General features: G+C 43.9%; 1 protein-coding gene across 1 annotated transcript; it reads right to left on the reverse strand.

Annotated features, from left to right (window-relative positions):
• Window positions 1-12,939: 12,939 nt before the first annotated feature.
• GPR78 (G protein-coupled receptor 78) lies at window positions 12,940-18,639 on the reverse strand. The gene is made up of 3 exons (XM_064449051.1): window positions 17,927-18,639; window positions 17,337-17,450; window positions 12,940-13,376 (listed from the first exon to the last, which is right to left on the reverse strand). Exons 1-3 carry the CDS (start codon window positions 18,592-18,594, stop codon window positions 13,139-13,141), a joined length of 1,020 nt encoding a protein of 339 aa, XP_064305121.1. The 5' UTR covers window positions 18,595-18,639; the 3' UTR covers window positions 12,940-13,138.
• Window positions 18,640-19,562: the final 923 nt, after the last annotated feature.

A 19,562-nucleotide genomic window follows, 5' to 3' on the forward strand; every position in this document is an offset into this window, starting at 1 on the left:
AGCAGCTAGGGAAGGGATGGGTGGGATTAGAAGGATTTCCCCACCTCTGACTTTTCAGTCCTGGGCTTCAGTAAATATTGTAGACTTTCCAGGGAGTTGACATCAAGTTCTGGCTTAGGCTTAAATATTCTGTGTTCACCCCAATTCTAAATGATTCTTAAAAATGAACAAACAAAACCCAGAGTGATGAGCAGCTGTAGCAGCACCAGCTGCATTTAATCATTTGCACTTGAATCACTACAATAAACTGTTAAACAATTTTACTAGCTCTTTTTTTTACTAGCTCTTGTTGCTGACTACCTCTTTCCTGATCAGACCTTTCTGTTAGCCTACAGCAGCAATCCAAAAATCCTCAGACAGGACTAAATACAAAAACTGGTTTATGTCCTTGGCAGGTACTCAAAGTGGGACTAAATATAGTACATTTAACTTGCTTACATTCCCATGATTCTTGCTATTGTCAGAGAAATTTAGTAGGGGGATATATCAGACTCAGACTGGTTTTCATTACCAGGTTCTTTTTATTTTGACTCCGCTGATAAGAGGTTGAACAATAAACAGAAGCAGCACCATCTAGGTAACTGTTTTCTGCAGGACACAAACAGACTGAAAGCAGACCAAAATGCTACTTCATGGCTTGTAACTGTCTCCCCCACTAGGTGCTAGAGAAGCTGGCAGAATGGTATAGGGCAGCACACCACATCTGCTCCAGTACAAAGCCAGCAGGTGTAGTTTTAGGACTTTGCAGTATTTTAAATGAATCAGGAGATATTTTCATTAGCACAGCAGACACCAACCCCCATCCTGCCCCTCCCCTTCCAGTTCCTGCAGAACAAGGCAAAGAGGATCTGCTTTCAGGACAGACGGGGAATGAATTGGCAACTTCCTGGAAAGCAACAGCAACTTTAAAAACAAACAACCAAACAACTATTCTACCTATCTTTGCAAGACTTTACCCCCCCCATGCCCTGATCGTGCCTCATGTGACAGCAGAGATTGAGAAAGGCCCATGAGGGCTTCTCTTTCAGCTTCTAGGAAAGAGGAAGACACTTTTGTTCTCTAAATAAATATTGCTAATTCAAGTTCATATACATGTGGAAAAGAGAAATGGCTGTTTCACTGTAAAGATACACAGACTATTCTGGGTTCTGCATTTGTTAAGAGGAGCAGATATTTTGGGATGTTCCTCTGTGCCTTCTGGGATCATCTCCATTATGCTTGGGGAATTTTTAACTTTCTCACAGATAATTTTTTCAGCAGTGCCTTTTTTGTCAAGTTTCAATTTCTTCCCCTTATGACCCACAAGATTAAACCAGCTTTAGAAACTGCCACGCATAAACCTCAAGCACCAGAAATGAGGTGGAAAGACTAAGAGTAGACAGTAGAGGAAGACCACACAAAGAAGAGTTTTCTTGTTTTCCTACGCTGTACCCTAAGAGTTTAAGCTAGAATAGATCATGGACTGCAACTTTCTACATATCTCAAATACTTCACAAATTCCCTGTAGCCTCTAGCAGTTATTTTAGATCACTATTGACCAAATCCATATTTGTACCAGTGCAGTAGGGGAGAAGTAGTGATGTTCTGGTAGACCTCCCCAGAGGGAACCAGTCCAGCCATGTTCCAAAAATTAATTTTCCTCTTATGGCTCCAGAATTGGACCTTAATTATTTTCTGTTTATTTCTGACACTTTGGCTTGTTTTGCCAAATTCTTTCACCCAGTTTTCCTAACACACCAGAAACAAAAGCAATTAATGAGTGAGTGGGGTTTCCCCCCTCCATTAATATTAGTCACAGATATTTCCTTCCTCCCTTATTAAATATAATATAAATAAATTTGCAGCTCTTGAAAAAAACTTAAATAATTTAAATTCAATACAAGTGTTGCCAGTGATAATTAAATTCTCTTTTCACCTTCTGACTTGTCACAGTTTAACTAAGTCAATGACCCACAAAATTAGTTCCTTATATCTTCTTCACTTCCAGGTGATCCAGTGAACTGATCCTATCATAATGCAGAACAACGCAATTAAAGCAGGAGAAAGCCTTACCTTCCTAGAAAGATTCGGCTGAATACATGCCTTTCTTTTAGCATACCCTTCATGTGATCTCTGTGCTTATTTGGGCTAATCAATAAGAAATGAAGCCACTCAGAAAGTTTCTTTTGATGACAGGAGAAAATGATGTCTAGTTAAAATTCAGCCATGATCAAAGGCACAAGTGATACAAAAAACTGGAAGGGAACATGGCACCAGATGGTAGAATGAGACCACAAAGGGACAACAGTAATAAATATGATTCTATATCCAGGAGAACATGTGCAAAGTAACATGCACCAATTATCAAACCTTGCTATAAGCACACAATATTATTTAAACTTAATCACTAAAAAGATAGAACTGACACAAGGACCTTGTTATCCTCTGAAAGGTTCCCTCTTATTGCTCCCACATGTAAAGTAGCAAAGCAAGATTACTGCTAATGCATTTTGCGGTCTTAGTTCAAGATGAGGCCAAAAGGTGACTTTGCCTGACTCCCATAAAGCAAGAAAAATAATACAAATAAGTTGGTGAATCATAGAACTGAATATGTAACGGCTACAAGGAAAAATAAGCATGCTCAAAAAAAGATCTGTGCTGAGAACTAAAGGTCTTTCTTTTCTTCTGATCACAGATGGAGTATTAAAAATTAATGTGAGCTCTACCAGAAAAGAACTTGACAGTCCTATTTTGAGACTCATTTCACTTCATCTCTTTTCCCTGTCTCACAGAACATTAATGCCAAAACATTCAAAAGAAGTCCTCTAGGGCTTGCTTTGCGCATTCTCAGAGGTGCTGGGAAGCATTTTGAAAAAGTGACTTTGAGTGCTTTAGTTTGTAGATACCTGATGGGGGAAACACTTAACGGACCCCAGTTCATTGCAAGCAGATCCTCCATACTTTCCAGGAAATCAAGCCCTCCAAGGCTGACACTCTCCAGACAACTGGGTGCCAAATTCAAACAACAAGGACCAGTAGCTATTTTGGATGATATCGGCATGAGAGCTCTGAGGATTTCAACTTCACTTTCAGAAATAAACTCCCAAGTCAAATCAACATCCAAGCCTCACAATGTCAGGAGAAACAGGTTGTTAAACCAGTTAAAACTAGATATTTTTAAAGGTATTTAGGCACTTTAAAATTACATATCAATATACTGAGAGTCTTCATCCACCTAAATATCTGGGCTCTGATAATTTTTAAGTATCTTAAGATTTGTTTTCTATATCAAGGCTCCAACTCTGAAGAGTGGCACGGCCCAAATTTCCCCCTAAACAGAGAGTCTTTTAACAGATAAGGAATTTCAGTTCAGTTTTTATTTTCTTCTTTAATTCAAAGAATTTACAAACCATGAGAGGAAACTACAGAGACCAAATATAAAGCGACTGTAAGGTCCATTTTTTCCAGACAATCTTTGGAAGACATTATCTCTAGCCTGTGGTGTTCAGGTGAGCTCCACTTGCCACGCGCAGATTGAAGATGTGTCGAATTGCTCTCGAAGGACAAAGACCAAAGCTGATGGATAGGGACAGCAAAGGTGGAGACATCAGGTTGGAGACCATCCCTGGGATCATGCAGGATCCCATGCAGCCAGCATATTCAGCAGCACAATACCCAGCCCCACAGGGGCATCACAAACACCCTGCTTGATCTACAGAGAGCAAGCTGGCCTCAAAGCTGTTCTCCCAACTTTATTAAAGACTACAAGGGCACAACCCATGCCAGACCCATGTGCAGTGTCTCAGGTCCCCGAATTATTTGTAGTTTGTAACAATATCTTGGGGGGTGGCGGTGTCACTGCTTCAGGGCTGCCTCATGTGACTTGTTCCAGGGTTCAGCTAGAGAGCTAGAGTCCTGCACAGCACTGCTATGTGCCACCCTTCTGTCACATTGTTGTGCATCCAATGACATTAAAAACATGAGTGTTTTCATCGCAGGAAAAGCATTAACAAATTGGATGGGATTTGGATAGAGGTAACTAATAGGATGGGGGCTTAAGCATTGACTCATCATGAGAAATAATTTGAGCTGCTGAATATGTTTTTATCTTGGCCAAATAATGACTAATAGGGTATTCAGGAGTCTGAAGAAAATAAGTTGTATAGGACAGGCCAAGCCACATTTATGAAGTGTCAGGAGAACAAGAACAGAGCAGCCAGGAAGAGAAAAAGAAAGGCTATAGGATCTTAATTACTAGCCACAGGCTAAACTCTGGGAACAATACCAGCCATGGGCTAAACTCTGGGAACAGCTCCATCAAGCAGACAAATTCTTTCCCCTGCTTTTTGAAAAGAGCCAGCATTTTGGATTAAAACCTATGCCAGTGTAAAGTCGTCTAGTGCTACTGGTGTCATGATGTTGCTCTGGTTAAAGATCTGATCCCAAAATGCTAAGTTTTGTACAGATATAAGAAATACCTTATCATCCACATATCAAACTAATCTGTATGGGAGAGGTTTCTTCATCCTACAAGGCTTCAGGACGAGACCCTTAGCAACCCAAAGGCTGTCATCGGTGGTCCTGGCCACACTATTAGCTCCCTGAGCTACTGCGATAGTAAACTCCCTATCACAACTGGGGATTGGTATATTTTAATTTCTCTCAACTGTTCATTTCACTGAGTTAACCTCTACTCTTTTACTATGATTAGGGAACAAAAAAGAACTAGTGGCTCATCAAAAACCTTAACTTTGCTTATCAAAATTTTGGTTAGTCAGAGCCTATCTTTAAACCGCCTCTAAGCAGGACACCTTCGGAGCACAGATATCCAGCAAAATTCCTACAGGACATGATTTTTCCTACAGATTACTGTGCTAGGCACAACTCAATTGCTCCTTCTTTCTCCTTGAAGTAAACTACATTGCACCAGGAGGCAAATCCAATCTCCAGCTTTCCTCTGTGAGGAAGTCAGGATGTCAAGAAACCTCGCTAGCTCAGAGCAAGCCATTTACATACTCCACCTTTTGTTGGACCTGTTTAGCTTCAAGTTGCCAAGCAACAGCTACCCTCAAGACTCATCAAATCAATGCAGCAGCAGTATGGGAAATTACAAGGCAAAAGGTCCTGGGATCCATTTATCTGTTTTTTTGCAGGTTCATATAATGTACAATTGAAAGTCAAAAAGTGACTGACACTCCAAGGGCTGAGCCTGAGAGCATCAGCGCTGGAAGTAGAGGCTATGAGCTGCCAGGGCAAAACCAGACATTTAACCATTGCAGAACAAGCCTAGAGAAACACACTATGCAGCCATGTTGGGTAGGTTGTATTTCCATCCAATCTTCCCTTCACGAGGTTTCTTGGGACAGTAGGTGGGAAGTTTTCTTGATGCTCTAAAAGTAAGAATTTTATTTTTATGAGGAATTCATGCTGAACACCTTGATTCAGCCACAGATGGATATCTGGTAATTTTATCTGAAAGTGAAAAAGTGACAGTAGTTCTATTACTCGTCTGTGCCACTGACTGCAGAAATTGGTAGGCTGTAATCCCAAGGGACAAGATAGATTCAGTAAGATTCTTGGTTTGATTCCTTTGCCTGTTTTCTTTGTCAAGCACAAAAAAAAAGGTGAAAGGCACAGCTTTCTTTCTAGTTTATTTAATTTGCATTTTACAATCCTGCTCAGCTGCACAAAATTAAAAGCTGAAAAGGCTGTCAGTGGAAAACTAATTAAAAAACAACAAAAATCCCCACAGAAAAAAAAAGTGAGAATGCCAGCACAATAGCCTGAAGGAATACATAAAGAAAGGGTCTGAATAGCCTGGCTTTCAGGTGACATGAGAAACCAGAGGGCAGGTAGAGACTTTAAAAGGTGATGAAGGTGGAGGAAGTGTGGGGATTGACTGGGCTTTTAGCAGTTGCAAAGGGAGCCCAGGCTAGCAGAGATGCAAAGAGCAAATGCTGCTGTTTCTGGGTCTGTTCAGTTCTAAGCCCAGAGATGAAAATAACTGAGTAGATGGGAATTTATGAGTAATAAAAGTAAACATGATTTTTAAGAAGGAATGAACAAACCCTGGGTTTGAACCACCTTTCAGAACCACTATCAGACTGCTCCTGTGGGTCTAGAAGAAAGGAGTTTACAAGTGCCAAATTCCATTGGCTGGAGTGATTGTAGATGCTCAGCAAGCCACAGGTATCCATCAGAGAGTGGACAGCAGGGATATATACAGCGAGACATGAGAAAGCTTAGGAGAAAACAGGGCTCAGAGGTGTAAGCCACTGTCAGAGGACTGGAGTGCAGCTTCCTCTTATAGTCATACCATCTGCATTTTCAGTCTGCTTAATACCTTTATGTTATCATTTGAAGAAAAACTTCCACATCTTAGATTACATTTCCATTCAGTGTCGTTAATGTGTTTTGCTAGGATATACAAGAATCCAGGGATTAATTTTTCTGAATGTGATTAATTCGGTGAGTAGACTTCTTAACTGAGCTGGTCTTAAATGGTCTCTTGGAAAATTTCTGCAAATTCAGACTTGGACTCTACTGATGAAAACCTTCAAGTAAGATCTTGGCTCACCTCCACCTGAAGTCAGTGAAGCCAGGATAATTACCCTTTAACATATTTTCCCCTTCAGTTATGCCTCTGCCCACTAACAAAATGAGTGGGATGCAATACATAGATCAGGTATAAGCAGCTCTCAGAGGAGAAGCAGGAGCATCATCTCCCTCCCTGCGATAAGGGCCCTACCCACTAAACTTCACCATCATGTACACAGGGTCCGTGCTGTCTCATACACAGCATCTCAAATTTTTCTTTATAGAGAGGGCACAGGACCCATTTCTACCTAGCTTCCAGCCTGGCCAGGGTGACATTCTCCAAGGAGAAGAGATCCCAGCCTGAGCTCACACATCCAGAGAAGACCATTGAAGCTCCATCTAGAAAAGCATAAAAGGGAGAAGTGACTTCATCACATGCAGCTGTGTTTTATGAGTAAAGGGTCTCTGTCACTCCTTTTTATATGGTGCTGGTGTGGTCAGCTCCTCAGGACAGGAGGAGAAACATCTTGTTCTTATATCCTAAATAGCTTTCTCCTGGGCATTCAGCTCCACTGTTAACTCTGAGGCATCCCCAGCCATCATGAGAAGCGCAGTATTTAAGTGGCTGAGAAATTTTGACCAAGAGATCAACAGATTCAGAACAAAAGCATTTGTCTTCCATTCCTAGGTATCTTCCAAACTGTGTTTCATGCAGTTTGATCTTTTCTTGGCTGTGTGTTCTTTTATCAGTCTGTGCCTCAGGTCTCCTGACAGAAGCAGTTCTAGTACTTCCCTGGATTCCAACAAGGTAGTAAAAATAAAATGGTAATGAAGTATTCATACTACTGTGTGGGGACCCCAAAAGATATTTTAAATGCCTAAAGCAGGCTTCAGCAGCAGCAGCAAGAGTCTGATCTGCTGAAAAGCTGGATTTCAAGCTAGAAGCCAGTTTGAGCTATGCAACTGTAAGGAGCGATCAGCAGTCATTCATGAAACAAAGGTCATTTATCACCAATCAACATTTTGTTTAACCATGAATGAGGAAAAATATGAAACAGAAGATGTAAAACATGCTTAAATATTCTCATGAAGATGCACACACAAACCTGACCTCCAGTGCCATGCCACAGAACAAGGGCACTGAGCAATTTATTTGGTTTCGATAAAACATTCTGAAAATGTGTGTCAGGACTGACAGCTGCAAGAAAAGAGAACAGAGTGGTTGGATATGTAAAGACAGGAATTATAAAAGTGAAAAGGAGGTGGTAATGAGTCTGCCACTTAAGGTCAGGCTTCACTGAAATACAATTAGAGTGCCAAGCCTTCACCTGAAAAAAAAATTTCAAACTGAGAAAATGAGTAAAGTAAAGCTACTCTAGGTCTGGGCATGAGGAGCAGGGGTCTTCTGGGAAAGTGCTTCAAGATTTCAGTCCATTTAGTTTAGGAAAGGAAACTTGGAAACTTAAATATATGCTGGATAGTTTGCTCCAAATTTGCTGGATACAAACCTGCATATGCCATGTGCAAACAGCAGGATGCAGTGAAATTGATGAAACATGCATAACAAATAACTTATGTCCCAAAGGGGATGCTTTGGGGTTATGTTTGGAGAGCCTTTAATGCCCACAGTGGGCTGCTCAGCAACTCGCATAGGCAATATGTGACAGTGGATTGGACTCAGAAATGAATATGCTTGAGTTACGGTTTATAACAGTTCGGAGGGCATCTGGTTAAAAAAGTGGTGTGAGTGGACTGGATCGTTTTGTAGTTCTCAACACTCAAAAATACCTTTAACCGTATGGACCCTACGACATTTAACATATATGCTTTGCAATATGTTTCATTTGCATAGAGAATGTATGAGAAGCCTGGCTGGGAGCAGCTCATGGTTCATGCATTGCTCACTTACAGAAAAGAGCAGAAGCATCTAGTTTGCATCAGGCACCCTTGTGTCCTGGCAAGGAAAACCTTCTGGTAAAGGAAGAAGACCCAGGGATATGCAGAAATGGGACCAGCCATTTGGCCTATGTTGCACCCATAAGCACAAGGGAAAACAGCTCCAGCTCAGAGGAGAAGCTGGTTGCATATACTTTGCCAGGTGACATTTTGCTCTCCCAAGCTTCTGGCACTGAAAGATATTCATATATTTACAACCTTTCTTAAGGTCATCTCTGCTGTGTCTCCAGCTGAGACATTAAATATTAATTGGACCTTCTTTCCAAAAATAAAACGCAGAACCTCCAATTTACTTGTGTAATTAACACCTCCCACAAACCAGGTGTCCTCCTGAACCAGACCGAACCAGCCATTTGCACTTCTCAATCCTGAAATATGCTATGTGCTTTTGAGAGAGACACAGAGCTGCTTGTTCATTCTGTGTGCACAAGTGCACATAATTATTTTGGGGAAAAAAGCCTTAAATACAACAGAAAATATGCTCTCCAGGTGATGTAGTTAAACCTTCCCCTCATGCAGGATGGTTATGTTCAGTTTGGATTTTGTTGGTTTACCTTATTTTTTAAGCACTTTACCTAGATTAGTTTGAACATCTTGTCATAGCTTATTTTATTCAACAAGGCTCAATGCTGCTACATTTCTTGAAGAGCTCATTATTTTAACCCCTAGTAGCAGAGAGGATGATCACTCTTTGGTCATATAAAAGCACTTACATTGAAGAACTTTGTTTCCCACATGCTTAACTGTGTAATAAGATTAACATTGCAATTAGCTCTGAAATTTAGGTTCAGTACCACTATTATTTGTGTTAGGACAAAATAAATATGTATTCAGTAATCACTAAGATGTACAGATTATTTGCAAAAGTTTGTTAGGTGCTGATTTACCCAGATGAATAACATGCCTGCTCTTCAGTGAGGCTAAGGAATTTGTGAAGTGAAAATTCACAGAACCCAGGGTCCTTGTTGCTCAGCTGCTGTTTAAGCTCAGGGACACATAAGTTTTCAGAATTGTACAAGCCAAGAAAGCTATTTTCATTTTTGCACTGGGACTGAAGCACATCTATCTTGTCAGGACTTAGCAGGCTGCGTTCCAGCACGTACCTAACCCTTTTAGGAACCTGTAGTCTAAGCACTACTTCACCTTTATTGTCTCAGAAACTAACTCTGACTCTGTCTCAGAGCTTACCTGCAATATAGGTGCTCAGCAAAGAAAAAAAAAAAGTTTCTATTTCCTTTGGAAGAAGCAACTGTCTGTGATAAACAAACATCAGAGCACTCACCTGGGAAATGGGGCATGCAGACTCGTGTCCTTCCTCTGAAAGGGCAGATTCAAAACTCTATCCCCAATCTCGCCAAAGAATAACCAAATCATGAGGCTTGGACATACTTTGGTGGTGATGTGTTAAGAAAAAAAATAAAGTAGTTAAATGTCTCCTCTGTTGCATGAACTCATTAAAGGTTTGTTGTGCTGCAGAGTTTAGACTCTGACTGGCACCAGGATGAGGGTGTCACCCAGGGAAGGTGCAGCTCTCAACTCCCGTCTCTGCAGCCAAAATACAAGTTTGGAGAAGGGGAGAGGACTTTTTTACTGATTCAGACTGCAACCAGGAGCTGAAAAATCACAGCACAGGAGCTTTTTAGGCCCTGCTACTAGAAAACTATGCTTCTCTCACACACTTTTTTAACAACTCACCATCGTTTTCCCTAAGCAGCCACAGGTGTCTGACAGCTCCTTCTGCTAGGGAAGTCATCCTATCAGGCAGTTCTGGCTGACCCCCATGGCATTTCCACCTCCACAACACACCTGCCAGGTGTTTGCCAGTCTCCTGTCTCGTAGCAAAAGCCACTCCAGGCCAGTGGGCAGGAAATCCAGATAAAGTTTCCTGGAGCACTACCTTTGAGTTGGTAACAGTGTGTCAATGGCAAGATGCCATTTTGGTTATCACACTTTAGCTTTGTTGGAAATCTTCTGATCCAACCTGAACCCTACTGTCAGGACCGTGTATCCAATGTTTGTTTTACCTTAATTGTCAGTAAGAGGGAATCCACAACCTTGCCACCTCTGGTGAACGCTCCCTTCGTGTAAGATATATATTCTTATTTCCGCTGTAGCACTAAATACTTTGATCCTTTTTGCAGCATCACAAAAAATGGTGGGCAAAGTGTAGTTCTTAATTTTCTGTGGAAATTAAACCTAAAAGATGTTCTGGAATGCTCAAAATCTGGGTTTTTTTTCCCCTCCTAGACCTAAGCACCTCCAGAAATGTTCTGTGCTTTGTGAGGTTGAGTGGTATTGCCAAGTGTGTGCATGACAACACCCTCAACTGGCGTGAATAGGTTTCATTACTTAATAGCAGATGTAACAGTTTAACTATGTCCTTTTTTATACCTTTAAAATGTGACTTATAGTTTAATAGCTTTAGAAGTTTATTACTATAATAACTTTAAAGTTTTTTTTCTCTCCTCTACTATTTTCTTGATACTAAGGTAGAAAAAAATTGAAGTAAAGATTTATTTCATTTGTATGTCTTGGAGGTGACAATTTAATACACTTCACTGTATGTAACACATTCATTTCTGAAAGTAAGTACTTTTTTGTTTAGGAAACCAAAGGTAAGCTAACAATTTTAGGTATCATTAAGCTCATGTTCTTTCACAGATAAATTCTGTAGTCTATCAAAATTTTTTGGCACAAAACCGACTGAAAAATAACTGAAAACTTAGCATCCCTGCCACCCACCGCCCCCCGAGATATCTGGTCCTGTGTTGCAGCTGAAATGAAAGACTGAAGCATCAGGTGGCAGAGGGGGGAGGCGTGTGGAGGCAGAGAGGAAGATAGTAAAACTGGAAAGGTTCCATAGAAAACGCTTTTTTTTTTTTTTTTTAAATACTGTATTTACACAAAATTGGAGAGAGTACAAATACTTTACTAAGGAGACAAAACCATTATAGTACATTCAATTTAAACACAGGCAGAACTATAGATGCAAAACACAGAGGCCTAAAGTACTTGCATGGCAAAAAAAAAAAAAAAGCATCAGAATGGCCTCAGAGATTAAAAGCAGGAGATAAGAGAACACTGTATTTGTTACGCAGCATCACCTTTCCTTGACTTCAATGGGACTGCAATAAGATGCTCTCCTTCCTCATTACGGATGGTGGGAAAAACCCTCTTGATAAGCCGACTGCTCAATGCTGATTTTACAAAACAGCTAAGAGTGTACTCAATTTTCAGTATGGGAACAGAGCTGTTAACTTCAAAGGAAATTATATTTGTGCCTAATCACATGCTTATATGCTTAGTTTGACAAGGAATAGCCTTCTCAATGCTTAATAGGGTCAAGTCCATTGTTACATAAAAAATAAGTGTTCTTTACTGTCTTCTTTCTTTTTTTTCTTAAAATATATTTTAGAGTTGCTTTAGGTTTCCCCTTACATACTCAATTAGAAAATAGTAGCTTATTGAATGCCATAGAATATTTTGATTTGTATCTTAAATAATCAAAGGAATATTGTTCAAAAATAATTCCCACATTTTTTTCCCAACGCCTGTTTAGATTTAAAAATAAATAAAAGAGAAAAATACATATAATAGTAAAGCAGCTTTGTGTTTCTGGGCATTTGGCAGCAGGTCTGTTATAACATCTCTCAGATATCTCTTGGTATCAGTTAAAATCACCAGATTAATTGTTCATTATAAAATAAAAGATTGTACAATATTGTTACAATCCACCAAATATAGCCAATGCATGAAATATTTTACACATTATATATCCCTTAAAAAGAATTAATATATTTTAACCTGTTCTTTGAAAACAGATAGCTTCTAAAGTAATGTATCTTAAACACAGTGGTATCTGTCACTTCTACTGTCTAGCTGATTTTTTTCTGAATAAAAGCCTGTTTGAATAGGGCTACTAGCTCAGTGATGGAACTACAGTGCTATTTAACTAAATTCCATATATGTCTTTTTTACTGTTGCTGCAATTATTGTAATCACATTCCACTGAAGTGCTAAATATTAGTAACTCAGATATGTGGACTTTGGTTATGCTTGATAGAATACTGGCATATCAAATATATGTACCACTTCCTAAAGGCTATGTTACAATCATGATGCCTAGTAATAAATAATAATAACAATCTCAGATTCAAAGTGCTGACCCATATCACTCACTTGAGGCACCAATACAATAAATCAATCAATTAAAAGACTTATTTGTAATGTTCAAAAGTAACGGAGCAGATCCAGGGCTGCCAAGTTACATATGCAGCACGGCAGACTCTGAGCCTCTCCTTCCAACCCGGGGATTTCTGTGCTCCCAGAAGACGCTGGAATATCACGTCTGGTGTGGGACACTCCAAAACATACCATGTCTTCAGAAACGCAACATTAAAAGCTCTCTAAGCTTCTCTAAAGCCTCCAAAGGCTCTCTTAAACTCAAGCTTACTCCATTGACTCAGGGACAAGGCTTTGCCATATACCGTACTTGGCTGCAGACCAGGGAAGAGCCTTTCTTGAAAGTCCACAATGAAATGCATCGCATTAATGCAGCTTTCACACCCCGGAGACACTGTCACCACTGTCAGCATGAGAGAGAAAAGGCAGCTTTCCAGCAGCGGCAAACACCTGTCTTGCTCAAAAGGGAACGCTTTTCGTGTTGTTAGTTTGTTCTGTGCAAGCAGTAATCGTTTTCAGTGTCGAGAGAGCTGTTGTACCCCGATGATGGATACAGGTCCCTCTTAAGCATCCTATTGACGATGTTGATCAGAACTTTTTTGTACTGCTGACGTAAAAGTGAGTAAACAAATGGATCTGATGCAGCCTTACTGTAGGTGAGGCACTTGCTTATAATTCCCCAGTAGTAATTTATGGTAACAAAAGGAAGGAGCTCTATCAACCTGTTAAACATTAAAGAGAGATGGAAACACTTGAGTGTTATATTCACATTGAGCCCAGTGCTGAACTCATGCTTCATGAAACATTAAAGTAGCACTTATTTTCTTACAGTACACGGTCCCTGCGTGAGAAGGGCCCTGTACTTACTTAATCCTTGGATTCAATAAAGGCAAAGGGAACTTTCCTAGCAAGGCCACTGGGAGACAAGAATCATTCCCTCTATGGAAAGAGAGAAAAAGTGTGTTTTCAATGTTAATGCTCCCATACATCAGACACCAGAAAGTGCTGCAGTTTATTGCTCACTTTCTGAATTTAGAGAGTTGTGTTAGTAAGTGGTCAAAATCTTGGTGACATAATTGACTACTCCTCTCCCACAACAAGCTTGAGATAGATATATGTGACTCAGGGCATCCAGGCTCGCTCAACTCAGTTGCCCAAGTACAGCTGTCCAGTGACACTTGAGACATTTGGGCATAACTCCCTTGGCATCAGGCCGCTGCTCCTGGAAGTGGTGGGTCTCCCCTAGGTCCTGTGTCATACCTGCCAACATATGTAAAGGTTTTGGATACTGTGCAGCATCTCAAATGACACCAGAAACCTGGTCTAGGTCACTGAATCCACCTCCTCAGGTACAGAACAGGGCACCTGTGTTACACCACTGCTGTGAATGATCACATAAGCTAAGAGGATTCATGTTTGACCATTGTAATATGAAGAACAGCACGCAGTATCTGGGAGAGATTTGAGTGGCACCTGCAATCTTATAGTATGCTTGGGAACACAACTGCATCTACTTACCTGTGAAAGTTTCTGTGTGCACTTGGCTGACCGCTAGTCTGGCCAAAGAAAACAAGGAGACAACACTTTTATCATCATTATATGACCAGCCAGCTGTCTCCAGACCTGTGTCTCCTGGTCTGTGCTTCACGGATGATTAGTGGCCTCAGCACCTCAGTTGAGAAGGGTGTATTAATCATGGGTGCAGAAACTGCAACTAAGTTAAACAATTTTTCCACAGGAATGAGACAAAAGCTTCACACTATTCCGCAAATGTCTGGCAAACAGCTCATCTGCAGTGGGTAAACTCTCCAGGAAGGTGGAAAGAACAGGGTGAGAAGTTTTTATTATCTGTACATCTTTTGTGAAACCTTTTGCAGCAGCAAGAATATACTATTTTGGTATATTAATTCCAGAAGAAAACAAAAGCACCATGAGACAAAATAGCCCTTTTCTGTACCCTAAAACATCACTGTTTGAAGATGTAAGATCAGAAGCTTTCTCAAGGCTTGAAGAACCTTTTGGCCTCTTTCCAAAGTGCAGAGCTCTCAGCTTGCAGGGTGTTGACTTTTGAAGATGTTCCAGTCCCTCTGCATAGAAAAGCTGACTAGGACTGAACATTGCAACAAGTGGTTGAACTCTGACAGGAAAATTTCTCATTTGCATGCGTAAAAGTGAAATCATTCCTATGGCAAGTGCATTTAAAAAACAAATGACTTCTGTCTGAAGCTGCTTGGAAAAAATTCCAGTGAATTCAAAACAGAGAGAACAGGAAGACACAAAATGTGAGGAATAAATAAATGTATCAAACACAAAATGTGAGAAATAAATAAATGTACAATTAATGACACTTGCTGCATGGTTGCTTACGTTTGTCCCATCCTGTATATCATCCTAATAGAAGAAATATTTATATTTGATATTTACAAAATTGATGTTTTTATGAAGACACTAAACAAGAAGAGTAAGGTATCTTTCAGACATGAAAATAGATGTATTACTATGTGTTCCCCTCCATGTATTATGGGCCCAAATTTAATTGCACTGAAGCCAACAAAAGGAAAATTATACAGATTTTAATAAGATAAAGGGCCTGGCCAAACCAAGTCAGCCTTAGAAATATCCATCTGAATGCGTCTTAGTAGCATTTTCTTGTTTTCAGTGCTGTTACAAAAAAGATCAAATTAATCTGTCGGCTCTTAGTGAACAGATGAATATATTGCCAATGATCATAATCTCATTCACATTTCTGAAATGAGGAGCAAATACTGAGCTCACAATGCAACCTGAGTCACCAGGCCAAAGAGCAAGAAAACAGGGGAGGACATTTCTCACATTGCCTCCATAGAGATTGCTTCGGTGCCACCCCCCTAAAAACCAGAATGGGGGAAGAATGGAGAAACGGGCATGGCAGCAACTCCTCCAACCTCACCTCCACCACCATGGCTTATCTAGTGCTGCCTGGACACAGTCTTGCCTTCGGAGCAAGGCACCTTTGAGGATGCCCTCCCCAAATACTTCCCATTTTGCTGTCACTGAACCACCTTGGTCCTTGTGACTGAGACAGAAGCTATACCTTGACACACACATTTATATAAACCAACCCTCAGCCTTCTCTCTAGTGACATGAGATGCTAGTTTGCCACACATAGAAAATGCACCACCTCACAGTTGCCAAATGCAAGGTCTGAAGATGGAATTCACTTTTATTTTAGAAGTTTGAGAAATATCTGCACCCTGAAAAATGTGGCACTGCTGGAATTTGCTGAGCTGCTTAATGTTCAGATGGAAAGAAGATGGCAAAATCCACTTTGCTCAATACACTTATATCCTGATTATGGCAAAAGTTAATAGAATATGGTTCAGAATTACTGACCAGTGGTCAAATAACCTTTTAACTCTGTGATGTAATGTTAATATTTGTAATAATCCTTTCAACTGCAGAAAAAAAAAATGCAGTTATCCAGGCAATCAGGAATCCTTTTCAACTGGGAACTGGAAGAAATGTCATCCTAAAGGTTAAAAAACATTGTCATTTTTGTGCACTGGCCTCAGTCTGTCCCCCTACCCAGATTCTTAGGGCAATGACAAGTGATCATAAGTGGCCTATGTGTATGTGACTGTGTAAGACCAGTGCACTAAAGTTGGCCAGTTTCTGTAAACTGGTGTGGCTGCAGACCCTGGCAGCTTGGCAGCTGCCATGAGGAAGGCCTCACCAGGGTGGTTTTGCACCTCCCTCAACAGAAGTCAGTTATTTTCACTTCTCTTGAGCACACTGTGAAGTGGGAAATATTTAAAAAATCACTAGTGAAAGATGTAGCCCATGTCAGTTCAGAGATGAAAGGCTAAATCCTGAGGTGCTGCAATTCAGTAGAGTTACACTGGCGTCCAGCCCACTGATTTACAAAGATTTAAAGATAATAACCATATCATGTAAAAGACTATGCAAGCACAGAATGGGAATGATACATGAATACTTCAAAAGGTGCAAACCACCGGGGTGGATGCCAATGATTCTGACCCGTTGAGGAGCATGGTGTTTCCTATTTTTAAAAGTTTAATTATTGGTTTTCCTGGGAGATAACTCTCACACCTCGTCACCAAGGGTGTGCTGCACCTTAGCAATATATTTACAGACATTAATGTTTCCAGACACAAAGCTTATCTGACAAATTATCAGCCTAGATATATTTAAATTATGTTACCTCGGCTTCCTAAAGCAGCAAGTTTGGCCTTATGCCTTTAAAAAAACAAAAGACCTGAGCTAATCAGGAAAAGCTGTCTGCTTTCCTCTCTGTCGTTCAGATTGTGCTAAAAAGGAAGGGTGGCGAGGCTTTTAAACGGCTTTCATCTCCCACTGGCATGTAATTAATTCCTGGTACTTGTCCTAAAAGCCTCTTGCTCTTGGCAGAGGCGCCCAGACCTGGCTGCAATGAGGAAAGGAGAGCCAGAGGCTGCCGAGGCTTCGCCCAGCGGCTGGGTTTGCGGGCAGGGTCGGAGTGTGTGAGTGTGCCTGTGAGTGTGCTCTGCCCTTCAGAACCGGCCCCAGGTCTCTGTCAGGCTCTGGAACCCCAAAATTAGCTGTAGCCCACCCCCACCCCCCACCCCCCACCCCCCCCGAGCACCTGCACATCAGAGGGCATACGGGGCCCGGGAAGTCCCCCACCCCAACAGGCGATACTAACCTGGTGATAATGTAAGGACCAAAACAGATCACGAACGACCCTATAAAAATACTGATTTTCTTGGTAGCCCGCTGCCGCCTCCGTTTCTGCTCGTTAAGACAGCGCTGCTTCACACTGCGAAGGGAAAAGAGCGGTCGGTGGGTTAAGGCAAGAAGCGAGGGGCGAGACGCGAGCCCGGGGAGCGGGGAGCACTCGCTGCCGGCCCGGAGCCCCTGCCCGGGGCGGGGGGGGGCAGCCCCTGCGCCGGCCCCGCGGGGCGGCAGCGCCCGGGGGAGGGGGCGCAGCCCCGGCCCCGCCGAGCCTGGGGACGGTCGTACTCACCAAAGCAGCGGCTCCCCGTTAAAGGGAGCTGGGGCAAGTGGGAGCACCCGGCGAGCGGGACTAGCATTTAAACAAAGCAGGCTACAAATGCACAAACCATCGTCTTCTGGCACTACAAGCGGCGTCTGAAACTAGAGGCAGAAGCGTTCGCCATGTGGCCGGGGCAGGCGGGAGCGCAGGAAGGGGTGCTGGGGAGGCAAGCCATCCTCTCCGCCCGGGTACCTACCGCAAGCGCCCCGGGGCTGCGGGTACGGACACGCACGCATTACCTGGGGTGGATATCCACCAGCAAAACCAGAGTCTGCATGGTAATAATGTCTATCCGCTTGCAGTGGAACCGGGCAACTTTCAACACCTTTAAATAGGTGAAACACAAGATCACCAGCGACAGCATGAAACTGGTGGAGTGAAAGACGATGGTGAACACCGTAAACCTTCTCCGCTCCGTCTCTTCCTTCAGGTGCAAGGTGCAAGAGGCATAAACGCTGCTGTAATCTACCCACGAATAAAACAAGGACACCAAGGGGAACGTGAGGGAGTGGAGCCACGAGTAGCCCATCAGTATCACAGCGTCCTTATACCGCATCTTGCTGGTGTAGCTTAACGGGAACACCACGGCAATCCATTTGTCGATGCTGAGCGCTGCCATGCTCAGCATCGTGTTGGAAGTCAGGAAAGTTTCCAGGAAACCCACGGCTTTGCAGACGCAGTCCCCGAGGGGTTGCTGGTTCCTCAGGATCCCCAGCAGGGTAAAAGGCATGTTCAGGACGGTGAGGAGCAGGTTGCAAAAGGACAAGTTCACCAGGAAAACCCCGGCGACCTGCTTGCGGATCTCCGTACTGTAGACGAAGCATAGCAGCACCAGGAGGTTGGAGAGCAGGGAGACAACCAGCACCAGCACGAGGAGCAACGCCAGCAGCACGCCTGCCAAGTCCATCTCTCAGCGGGTCGCCTGGAGCGGGCGAGGGCAGGAGGAAGGGGGCATCCGAGCCGGCACCGCAGCCTCGCCTGCCGCCGCCCGCGGCCGCCCGCGCATGTTGCCGGCGGCGCGGGCCGGGGGCAGGGGGCCGGGGGAGCGGGGAGCAGAGCCGGGGGCAGCGGGGTTCGGGCAGAGAAGAGGGGGGCGGGGAGCAGAGCCGAAGGTGCAGGGAGAGGGGCGAGGGCAGCGGGGCTGGGCGGCCGGCCGGGGCAGAGGGGAGAGGACCCGCGGGGGAGCGGGGCCGGGGTCCCCTGACAGCGGTGCCAGGCAGAGGGGGAGCGGGCTCCGGGAGGAGTGGGGCCGGAGCCGAGGGTAGGGACGCCGGGGCACCCAGCGGCCGGAGCCGGAGGTAGGGGGGAAGTCGGGGCGCCCGGGAAACGGAGCCGGGGCTGGGGTAGCGGGGAGTCGGACCGGGGATAGAGGGCGGGGGTAGCGGGGAGTCGGGCCGGGGGAGCGGGGCCGGGGGTAGCAGGGAGCCGCGCGGGGGTACCGGGGAGCTGGGGGTAGAGGGGAGCGGGGCCGGGGGTAGAGGGGAGCCGGGGGTAGCGGAGAGCCGGGCAGGGGGTAGCGGGGAGCCGGGCTTGAGGTAGCGGGGAGCCGGGGGTAGCGGAGAGCCAGGCAGGGGGAAGAGGGGGGCGGGGCCGGGGGTAGGGGGGAGCCGGGGGTAGCGGGGAGCCGGGCAGGAGGTAGCGGGGAGCCGGGGGTAGCGGGGAGCCGGGGGTAGCGGGGAGCCGGGCAGGAGGTAGCGGGGAGCCGGGGGTAGCGGGGAGCGGGGCCGGGGGTAGCGGGGAGCCGGGGGTAGAGGGGAGCCGGGGGTAGCGGGGAGCCGGGGGTAGCGGGGAGCCGGGCAGGAGGTAGCGGGGAGCCGGGGGTAGCGGGGAGCGGGGCCGGGGGTAGCGGGGAGCCGGGGGTAGCGAGGAGCCGGG

The sequence above is a fragment of the Phalacrocorax carbo genome, chromosome 4 (assembly GCF_963921805.1).
Source record: "Phalacrocorax carbo chromosome 4, bPhaCar2.1, whole genome shotgun sequence".
NCBI classification, from domain to species: domain Eukaryota; kingdom Metazoa; phylum Chordata; class Aves; order Suliformes; family Phalacrocoracidae; genus Phalacrocorax; species Phalacrocorax carbo.